Raw genomic sequence first — 11,706 nt, 5'->3', positions numbered from 1 at the left:
TTCATGGCTACTTCTTGTCAGCACACGTTATTGTACTACTTCACCACACTTCATGGCTACTTCTTGTCAGCAAAACGTCATTGCTACTTCTTGTCAGCACACGTCATTGTAATCTACTTCTTATCAGCACACGTCAGTGTACTTACTTTGTCAGCCACACTTTGTCAGCACACGTCATTGTAATATTTCTTGTCAGCACACGTTATTGTAACTTCTTGCCACCACACTTCATGGCTGCTTCTTGTCAGCAAACTCATTGCTACTTTGTCAGCACACGTCATTGTATTACTTCTTGTCAGCACACGTCAGTGTACTACTTCTTTGTCAGCACACGTCATTGTAATATTTCTTGTCAGCACACGTCATTGTATCTACTTCTTGTCAGCACACGTCATTGTACTACTCTTGTCAGCACACGTCATTGTAACACTTCTTGTCAGCACATCGTCATTGTACTACTTCTTGTCAGCACACGTCATTGTACTACTTCTTGTCAGCACACGTCATTGTACCATTTCTTTTCAGCACACGTCATTGTAATATTTCTTGTCAGCACACGTCATTGTACTACTTCTTGCCACCACACTTCATGGCTACTTTTGTCAGCAAACGTCATTGCTACTTTTTTTCAGCACACGTCATTGTACTTTACTTCTTGTCAGCACACGTCATTGTTGTACTACTTCTTGTCAGCAATACGTCATTTGTAATATTTCTTGTCAGCACACGTCATTGTACTACTTCTTGTCAGCACACGTCATTTCATTACTACTTCTTTGTCAGCACACGTCATTGTAATATTTCTGTCATTAAACGTCATTGCTATGCTTTTCAGCACACTTCATTATTACTTCTTTTGATCACACTTCATTACTACTTCTTTTGATCACACTTCATGGCTACTTCTTGTCATCACACGTCATGGCTACTTCTTGTCATCACACATCATGGCTACTTCTTGTCATTGTACTACTTCTTGTCATCACACTTCATGGCTACTTCTTGTCATCACACTTCATGGCTACTTCTTGTCATCACACTTCATTGCTGCTTCTTGTCAGCACACTTCATGGCTACTTCTTGTAATCACACGTCATTGTTACTTCTTGTCATCACACTTCATGGCTATTTCTTGTCATCACACTTCATGGCTACTTCTTGTCAGCACACTTCATTGCTGCTTCTTGTCAGCACACTTCATGGCTACTTCTTGTCATCACACTTCATGGCTACTTCTTGTCATCACACTTCATGGCTACTTCTTGTCATCACACTTCATGGCTACTTCTTGTCAGCACACTTCATGGCTGCTTCTTGCCATCACACTTCATGGCTACTTCTTGTAATCACACTTCACGGCTACTTCTTGTCATCACACGTCATTGCTACTTCTGTCACGGTATCTGACTGTATCTTTACACGAAGCCTCTGTAGTACCATTGTGACCTAGCTAGGAACACTGTTATGGTGTCTGACTGTAATTAAGCACTAAACCTCTAGATATAGTGTGACTATGAAGTATTTAGGAGACCCGTAGGAACTGATAACAGAGTAATATGACTAATCTAATGTTATACCATATATTGTAATATGACTAAACTCTATAACAGAGTAATATGACAGGAGTAATATGACTAATCTAATGTTATACCACATATTGTGTAAACTCTATAACAGAGTAATATGACTAATCTAATGTTATACCACATATTAGAGTAAACTCTGTAAACTCTATAACCAGATATAATCTATGACAGAGTAATCTAATGTTATACCACATATTCTGTAAACTCTATAACATATTCTGTAAACTATGACTAATCTAATGTTATACCACATATTGAGTAAACTCTATAACAGAGTAATATGACTAATCTAATGTTATACCACATATTGACTGTCAACTCTATAACAGAGTAATATGACTAATCTAATGTTATACCACATATTCTGTAAACTCTATAACAGAATATGACTAATCTATATTATACCACATATTCTGAAACTCTATAACAGAGTAATATGACTAATCTAATGTTATACCACATATTCTGTAAACTCTATAACAGAGTAATATGAGTGAGTAATATGACTAATCTAATGTTATACCACATATTGTGTAAACTCTATAACAGAGTAATATGACTAATCTAATCCACATATTTGTAAACTCTATGATTATACCACATATTCTGTCTAAACTCTATAATGTTATACCAGAGTAATCTATGACTAATCTAATGTTATACCACATATTGTGTAAACTCTATAACAGAGTAATATGACTAATCTAATGTTATACCACATATTGGAGTATTATAACAGAGTGTAAATCTCTATATACCATGTTGAGAGTCTATAACAGAGTATGATGACTAATCTAATGTTATACCACATATTGTGTAAACTCTATAACAGAGTAATATGACTAATCTAATGTTATACCACATATTCTGTAAACTCTATAACAGAGTAATATGACTAATCTAATGTTATACCACATATTCTGTAAACTCTATAACAATGAGTAATCTATATGACTAATCTAATATTAATATTGTACGCTAATAACTAATGTTATCTAATGTTATAATGACTAATCTAACGTCATATATTGTTAAACCACATATTGAGTAATAATGATAATATATTCTATTTTTCAGAAGCAGGTTTTGGTTAGGGTTTCGGAGTATCATTTCTCGAACTTAACATTTTATGTCATCGTAACAAGGCTATTTGCTCGATTAATTGACTGAGCCTTCCAGCTGTTCCTATAACTCTCTCTCTCTGTGTATATATATATATATACACATATATATATATACACATATACACACACATATATATACACACACACACACACACACACACACACACACATACATACACACACACACACACATTAGACCCCAAACTAATTTTGAGGAGGTCTGTATACATTCTACTCAATTATAAGTAAGGAAATGACGAAATAGTAGTTTGTATTGCAGATTTATCAGACACAGTGCATAGCATCAGGAACACCGGCGTCTTATTTCGAGAGGCGAAGACAAGGGAGCGGACACTCACCACAAAGCACCGATAAAGGAAGCCAGCGAAACACTCCCATTCAGATATATGGTTACAGATTCAGAGTGCTCACAACTGTTCTAAGGACTGTGTGGCAAGAGAAATGACAACCTTCACAACTTTAGCGGTATAATCGGCTAATATACTCATGCCAATAATGGTTGTAACCCTCCTCCAAGTTTGTTAATTGGAGAGGTGTGGGGTGGAGTGTGTGTGTGTGTGGTGTGGGTGTGTGTGTGTGGGGTTGGGGTGGAGAGGAGGGTGACAACCATTATTGGCATGAGTATATATTAGGAGAAACCATACACCAGATGTTGTTGGATTACGGGTCAACATCAAAGCCTCAAGTGAGTGATGATGCAATATGCAATATTCCAACAATAGGACCTCGAAGGGACATCAGAAATGGTTTCGTATCCATTGTGCCCATGTGTTGAATCGAACCTGGGTATTCAGGTGAATATATATTCTTTGAGAACACAAAGAGTTGAATGTGAAACTATGCACTTACTTGTTGTTTCAGCTGGGAACTTCACCCTGTTTGTGCCGACAATAAAGCCTTCCATGGTCTGTGTAGAAACATCACCGGCAACAAAACACTGCTTGACTCAGCTCATTCTCTTCCACTCAGTCAACGGAACATACAACAGATCAGAGATGATCCGAAACAAGAAACTACAGGCACTGTCAGGGAAGATTCCTTTACTTCAAACCACACACTAAGACCAAGGTATAGAAGAACGACATATAATATTGTGTAGGTACATGTACATTTACGACACTACAACCACGACAGAGCAGCAACGACAGACACTGACCTCTGAATTCATGTACCTTTGACACTAGGACCAAGGTAAACAGAGACGACGGATACTGCTTGGATTTGATTCCTGTACTTCAACGAACGTAGGATCCAAGGTTAACGAAAGGACAAGGTGTGAGGAAAGAACCTACTCTGACGGAATGCAGGAACGGTGTATGAATAGAACCTACTCCTGACGGTATGCGGGAAGGTATATGCTAGATAGAACCCACTCCTGACGGTGTGCGGGGAGGTATATGCTAGATAGAACCTACTCTGACGGTGTGCGGGGAAGGTGTATGCTAGCAGATAGAACCTACTCTGGCAGTGTGCGGGGGAGGTATATGCTAGATAGAACCCACTCTGACAGTGTGCAGGAGGTCGCATGCTAGATAGAACCTACTCTGACAGTGTGCGGGGAAGGTGTATGCTAAGATAGAACCTACTCTGACGGTGTGCAGGGAAGATAGCCATGCTAAGATAGAACCTCTGACGGTGTGCGGGGAAGACAGCATGCTAGATAGAACTTTACTCTGACTGACGGTGTGCGGGAAAGGTGTATGCTGAGCCGAACCCACTTCTGACGGTGTGCAGGGAAGGTGTATGCTAGATAGAACCCCACTCCTGACAGTGTGCAGGGAAGGTGGTATCTTTAGATAGAACCTACTCCTGACAGTGTGCAGGGAAGGTCAACATGCTAGATAGAACCCCACTCCTGACGGTGTGCGGGAAGGTGTATGTGCTAGATAGAACCTACTCTGACGGTGTGCGGGGAAGACAACATGCTAGATAGAACCTAATCCCGACAGTGTGCGGGAAGGTGTATGCTAGATAGAACCCACTCCTGACGGTGTGCGGGGGAGGTATATGCTAGATAGAACCCGCTCCTGACGGTGTGCAGGAAGGTGTATGCTAGATAGAACCTACTCTGACGGTGTGCAGGGAGGAATGTATGCTAGATAGAACCTACTCCTGACGGTGTGCGGGAAGGTCTTCATGCTTGCTAGATGGAACCTACTCTGACAGAATGCAGGAAAGGTGTATGCTAGATAGAACCTACTCCTGACGGTGTGCAGGGGAAGGTGTATGCTACAGATAGAACCTAATCCACGACAGTGTGCGGGGAGAGGTGTATGCTAGATAGAAACCCACTCCTGACAGTGTGCAGGGGAAGGTGTATGCTGAATAGGAACCTATCCCCGACGAGGGTGTGCAGGGAAGGTATATGCTAGATAAGAACCTACTCCTGACAGTGTGCAGGGAAGGTGTATGCTAGATAGAACCTAATCCCGACAGTGTGCAGGGGAGGTGTATGCTCAGATAAGAACCTACTCTGACAGTGTGCAGGGAAGGTGTATGCTAGATAGAACCTACTCTGACGGTGTGCAGGGAAGGTATATGCTAGATGGAACCTACTCCTGAGAGAAGTGTGCAGGAAGGTATATATGCTATATAGAACCCACTCCTGAAGCAGTGTGCAGGGGAGGTATATGCTAAGATAGAACCTACTCCTGACAGTGTGCGGGGGAGGTGTATGCTAGATAGAACCTACTACTGGCAGTGTGCAGGGGAAGGTATATGCTAGATAGAGACCTACTCTGACAGTGTGCGGGGAAGGTGTATGCTAGATAGAACCCACTCTGACAGTGTGCAGGGGAAGGTGTATGCTGGATAGGAACCCTACTCCTGACAGTGTGCAGGGAGGTATATGCTAGATAGAGCCTACTCACGGCAGTGTGTGCAGGGGGAAGGTATATGCTAGATAGAACCTACTCTGACAGTGTACAGGGGAGGTGTATGCGAGATAGAACCCACTCCTGACAGTGTGCAGGGGGAGGCATATGCTAGCTAGAGACCCCACTCCTGACAGTGTGCAGGGGAAGGTATATGCTAGATAGAACCCACTCCTATGACAGTGTGCAGGGGGAAGGTGCCCAATGCTAGATAGAACCCACTCCCTGACAGTGTGCAGGGGAGGTATATGCTAGATAGAACCTACTCTGACAGTGTGCAGGAAAGGTGTATGCTGGATAAGAACCTAATCCTGGCAGTGTGCAGGGAAGGTGTATGCTAGATAGAACCCTACTCCTGACAGTGTGCAGGGGAAGGTGTATGCTAGATAGAACCCACTCCTGACAGTGTGCAGGGAAAGGTGTATGCTAGATGATAGAGACCTACTCCTGACAGTGAGAGCAGGGAAGGTATATGCTAGATACAGAACCCACTCCTGGTGTGCAGAGGGTAATATGCTAGATAGAACCTACTCTGACAGTCTGTGCGGGGAAGGTGTATGCTAGATGAGAACCCTCTGACAGTGTGCAGGGAAGGTATATGCTAGATAGAACCTACTCTGACAGTGTGCAGGGAAGGTGTATGCTGGATAGAACCCCACTCTGATGGTGTGCAGGAAGGTGAAATGCTAGATAGAACCTACTCCTGACAGTGTGCAGGAAGGTGTATGCTAGATAGAACCCACTCCTGACAGTGTGCAGGGGAAAGGTATATGCTAGATGGAGAACCACTACTGACAGTGTGCAGGGAAGGTGTGTATGCTAGATAGAACCTTACTCTGGAAGCAGTGTGGGGGAAGGTGTATGCTAGATAGAACCCACTCCCTGACAGTGTGCAGGGAAGGTGGATGCTAGATAGAACCCACTCCTGACAGTGCAGGAAAGGTGCATGCTAGATAGAACCTTACCCCGACAGTGCAGGGAAGGTGTATGCTGGATAGAACCTAATCCCTGACAGTGTGCAGGGAAGGTGTATGCTAGATAGAACCTACTCCCCTGACAGTGTGCAGGAAGGTATATGCTAGATAGAACCCACTTCCCTGACAGTGTGCAGGGAAGGTGTATGCTAGATAGAACCCACTCCTGACAGTGTGCAGGGAAGGTATATGCTAGATAGAACCCCACTCCCGACAGTGTGCAGAAGGTAATATAGCTAGATAGAACCTACTCCTGACAGTGTGCAGGGAAGGTGTATGCTAGGATAGAACCCACTCCTGACAGTGTGGGAAGGTGCAGGCTAGATAGAACCTACTCCCCACAGTGTGCAGGGAAGGTAGATGGATAGAACCTGGCACTCCTGACAGGAAGGTGTGCTAGGGATGGAACCTACTCCTGACAGGATGCAGGGGAAGGTGTATGCTAGATAGAACCTACTCCTGACAGTGTGCAGGGAAGGTATATGCTAGATAGAACCTTACTCCTGACAGTGTGCAGGGGAAGGTGTATGCTAGATAGAACCCACTCCTGGACAGTGTGCAGGGAAGGTGTATGTCTAGATAGAACCCACTCCTGACAGTGTGCAGGGAAGGTGTATGCTAGATAGAACCCACTCCTGACAGTGCGCAGGAAGGTGTATGCTAGATAGAACCCACTCCTGACAGTGTGCAGGAAGGTGTATGCTAGATAGAACCCACTCCTGACAGTGTGCATGGGAGGTATATGCTAATGATAGAACCCCCTCCTGACAGTGTGCAGGAAGGTATATGCTAGATAGAACCTACTCCTGACAGTGTGCAGGAAGAAGGTGTATGCTAGATAGAATCTACTCCTGACAGTGTGCAGGGGAAGGTGTATGCTAGATAGAACCTATTCCTGACAGTGTGCAGGGGAAGGTGTATGTTAGATGATTGTGTGACAGGATAGGGTGTGTGTTCATATAGAAAGAGGGTATATGCTAGTTAAAAACATAATCAATGAAGGACTATATGCGAGATCACATATCAAATATACACGGTGGTAGATAGCATTTGTATGGAGTAGATTTAGTCCTTGGCCCAAGTGAGTCTGTTCGTTTCTGTTTGTGCAGTCAGTGCTTGTGAACGGTGTGGATATAACTGGATTCAACAAGAGAGCCTCGAACGGCTTCATCTTCCTTGTGAGCAAGGTCATGCTTCAGGGATCAGGACTACCGAAATAAACAACAATGGCAACAGTACCCATATGAGACTTCACATACAACACCAACAATGTCAATCACCCAATCGTGCATGCTAATGGTATATTCCGTCAACGGAACCTGGGGTAAAACTGTACCTTCCATGGGAATGGTACACATGGCAACAACATTTTGTCCCAACAGGAACCTAGGGTGTCAACTGTACTTACCATAGCAACAGTACACATGGCAACGGTACTCATGGCAACAGCACACTTTTGCCCCGACGGAATCTGGGGCTTCAACTGTACTCAAGCATGGGAACATAACACATGGCAACGGTACTCATGGCAACGGTACACATGGCAGCTTGAAGTACTTATGGCAACATGACGCATGGTAGTATCAGTCAAGTGTTCTGAGTCAGGGCTATGGCCAGTTCAGCACCCTGATAACGGACTTGATGAAAACTGGAGTCTGGAGCGAGCTCGAGAGTAAGTAAAATGCTTACGTCTTGCAGACATTTTTCCACCGTTTAGACATTTTCTCTATCAATATTTAGCTGTTCTGAGTGAATACTGGGTGTAATCGTTAGCATGCTTTCACATTAATTTAACATATTCTGGTAGAACGGACACACCAACTTTACTTTGACAGAAAGAAGCCCTTTCCGTGTTGAAAGACACAAAAACACGTGTGTTGCTGAACTTATCTCTTCCGTGAATATATAATGTATCATTTGTCTTCCGGTAGGACCTCAAGTGACCCTCCTCGCTCCGACCAATACAGCGTTCAGCAAGCTCCCCGATGGCCTACCGGAACAACCTGGACAATCACGCCAATTTTCTGAAGAGTGCGTACATCTCTCCTGTTTGCTATTGCTACAAAACCTCCCGCATTGCTGAATACTAACTGAATGTTTCTTCAAATGGTATTTATACACATCTGCACTAACCAACGGCCATATCAGGCACAGTATCGATGGTATTTTCAGGTACAATGATGTACCACATCCTGAACGGCATCCGAGACCCTGAGTCCCTGCACCAGAACGACATGATCACCTCCTAGGGGAGCACAGCGAATCCACGTGTCCATGCAGAACGGTGAGATATATACCATGGAAAACACAAGTCCTGTACACATGGTACACACTGAGCATTTCAACATGATAAGCACAAGGCCTTTAAGCATGATAGACACAAAGCATGGACACATGGTAGACACTGAGCATTTCAATATGATAGAAGCACAAGGCCTTTAAGCATGATAGACACAAAGCATTGGTTGATCATATTGTTTGTCATGAGCTTAGCACTTTGGAAAGCATGGAAACTGTGGCCAAGCAAAGTCTGAAAATGATTACAATTTGTTTTGCACTTGAATTATTCTCTTGAATTGTGTCAGTATTCAAGTGAGCGAACTGGACGCCTGTTCTGATAAAAGGTTTTCATAAAGTTGTTCTTCCAAATTCGAATGGAAACGTTTGTACCGTATACCGGGAAATTTTCGAGGTATCTAATTTTCGAGGTTTTCGAGGTTAGAAACGCAACCTCGAAAATATTATATCCATGAATTTTTCCGAACTTCGTACCTTTGGGCTAGATTTCCCATCGATAAGCATTTCAACTGCTGGCAAACAATGACTTCCTGGCATATCTCCTTAAAGGCATTGTAACTCTTTCGAGGTATCTAATTTTCGAGGTTTTCGAGGTTAGAAACGCAACCTCGAAAAATATTTTATCCATGAAGTTTTCCGAACTTCGTACCTTTGGGCTGGATCTCCTATCGATAAGCATTTCAACTGCTGGCAAACAATGACTTCCTGACATATCTCCTTAAAGGCATTGTCACAATGACTTCCCTGACATGCGCATTAACTCTGTAATGCCTGTCTACAACGGTTACATACCTGGAAGTAGACATTTGTGATGTTTAAAACAACAAACCAGTGGAGCATGTAAGGATTTTCAAGTCCACTGCCTCCAGAGAACAATGGAGGTTCTATGTTATTTCAACCACATGGGTCATACAAAAATGTTAACTGGTAAATAGATGGAATACATCCACAAACCATTCCCAAGGTAAAACAAAATACATAGCATAGTTTCGTTCTTACTTTTATTTCATAAAGTCATATGTATACAATAAAGTTCAATAAATATACACAAATATCACAAAAATGATATTGTCAACACTGTCATGTACAAGTATCAGGTATCACTATTTTATTTTATTAGTTCATTTACATTAATATTACATACATAAATTAAATAATAATATACACAAAGCATGATTAACATTGCATTCAGTACTTAGCACTAGGTCTACTGCATCACACTTCAAAGTCACACACTAAATGTCAGTTCACTGTGACTTCATTAGATGCGACACGGCATCAGCGTAAACCATGACACTCATGGCACCATCTCGAGTTCTTGCTTCAGAGTCTCTAGTCTTGAGTCGACGACATGGATGTACTTCCTCCTTTTGGTGGCGGTTTCCTCCCAGCAGCGTACTGAACAAGCTTGATTTCGTTCAGTTTCTGCTCTTTCCTGAGGAAAGACAACATCTCGAAGACATTGGGGTGAGCCTTAGAAATAATTTTCTTAAGGCGACCATGCCAACCTTCCAGGTGGTTATTGGTTCTTGGACCGGTGTTCTGGTAGTGGTTCCACGCTGTCTGGGGTATATGTCCTTCCACCCACTGGGTGGCATGGAGAGTGTACAGCTGCAGGAAGAGTGATGGTCAGACATAAAAGGTTCCGTCACCATACACAACTTCGGCAGCACAAAGATGTTGCATGTTCACCGTTGTCGTCATGCCAAGGATCTTATCGTCGTCGCCATCGTTGATGATGACAAAGGGCTCGCCAGCGTTGGTTGTTTTGAACTCGTCTGGGATCACGATTTCTCGTCGGGAAGATGGGATGGGTGGGAAGGTGGATCTTCGGGCCTGGTACAGTCTGTTCTTGACGGTGTCGTACGTCGGCATTTCTGCGATGAACGACCTGTTCTCTTCCGTCCAAGGACCATCGCTCACTGAGGCCAGAACCTCGTTGTACAGCGTCGGTATCGGACCCAGAGATGACTTGGCCACCATCTTCATCCTGTCCAGTGTCTCTCTGACCTGTAAATAAGATATAACCAAAATTAATGTAATGTTATGGCTGCATAAATCTAATGAAGTGCTTTTCGAGCACATTTGTCTAAAATTGTGCAAATAATGAACAAATGTAGCAGAGCTTTATACCATTTTAATATTATAATTTATAGATACATTTACGCACAACATACCTTTATCTCATTATGGACAGGTCCATGGTTATGTGGGCTGGGATGCTTGGTGATGATGTCGTTCACAGTAGAGACAGTCGCAGCACATGTCTTCTCCTGGCATCTCCAAGATGCCCATGAAGCATCGTTGCGTCTTCGATTCAATCGAAACACAAAGCCTTCAACAACTAGATAACGTCCACCACGTGAAGTCGGGAGAAACTTATAGTCTAACTGCTGGTTTGCCATTTTTGACAGTGATAGATTCTTGGTGGAATTACCATGATATATACCCAGTGTGAGTTTATATCAATCAATCTAAATTCTATAGTTAATTTGTGAGTTGATATCAATCAAATAATCATAATTGTGTTATTTGTCATTTAACTAGTGAGTTCATATCAGCAACTATGTTCATAGTTAGAACTAGTGAGTTCATATCACTAATTAGTGAACTCCGAGTTCACTCACCAGTTCAAGTTTTAGTGTCACCCATCTCATTAATCCTTTAAAACAACATGTATCTACCTCGGCCGAACATCAAAGGATTTTACTGTAATAACAAATGTCTACTTCCAGGTACGACACCTCTACAACCACGCTATTAGACTCATTTTGTCTCGTTAAAATGTAACGACATCGACTGAAACAAACTTTTATTCGTGCGATGGCAC

The 11,706-nt window shown here is 42.7% G+C and overlaps 1 protein-coding gene across 1 annotated transcript; it reads right to left on the bottom strand.

Annotated features, from left to right (window-relative positions):
• Positions 1 to 10,173: 10,173 nt before the first annotated feature.
• Positions 10,174 to 11,281, bottom strand: LOC124252843. The gene is made up of 3 exons (XM_046686515.1): positions 11,054 to 11,281; positions 10,512 to 10,886; positions 10,174 to 10,311 (listed from the first exon to the last, which is right to left on the bottom strand). The coding sequence occupies exons 1-3, from the start codon at positions 11,279 to 11,281 to the stop codon at positions 10,174 to 10,176; spliced, it is 741 nt and encodes a 246-aa protein (XP_046542471.1).
• Positions 11,282 to 11,706: the final 425 nt, after the last annotated feature.

This window comes from Haliotis rubra, unplaced genomic scaffold (assembly GCF_003918875.1).
Source record: "Haliotis rubra isolate DU_JTF1 unplaced genomic scaffold, ASM391887v1 Scf526, whole genome shotgun sequence".
NCBI lineage: Eukaryota > Metazoa > Mollusca > Gastropoda > Lepetellida > Haliotidae > Haliotis > Haliotis rubra.
This window is presented reverse-complemented; position numbering and strand designations above follow the sequence as displayed.

Coding starts and splice junctions, on each gene's coding strand:
- LOC124252843 (XM_046686515.1), bottom strand. CDS start 11,281: ATGGCAAACCAGCAGTTAGACTATAAGTTTCTCCCGACTTCACGTGGT. Junction 10,887..11,053: donor CTGTCCATAATGAGATAAAG/GTATGTTGTGCG, acceptor TCTTATTTACAG/GTCAGAGAGACACTGGACAG. Junction 10,312..10,511: donor ATGGTGACGGAACCTTTTAT/GTCTGACCATCA, acceptor GTCTTTCCTCAG/GAAAGAGCAGAAACTGAACG.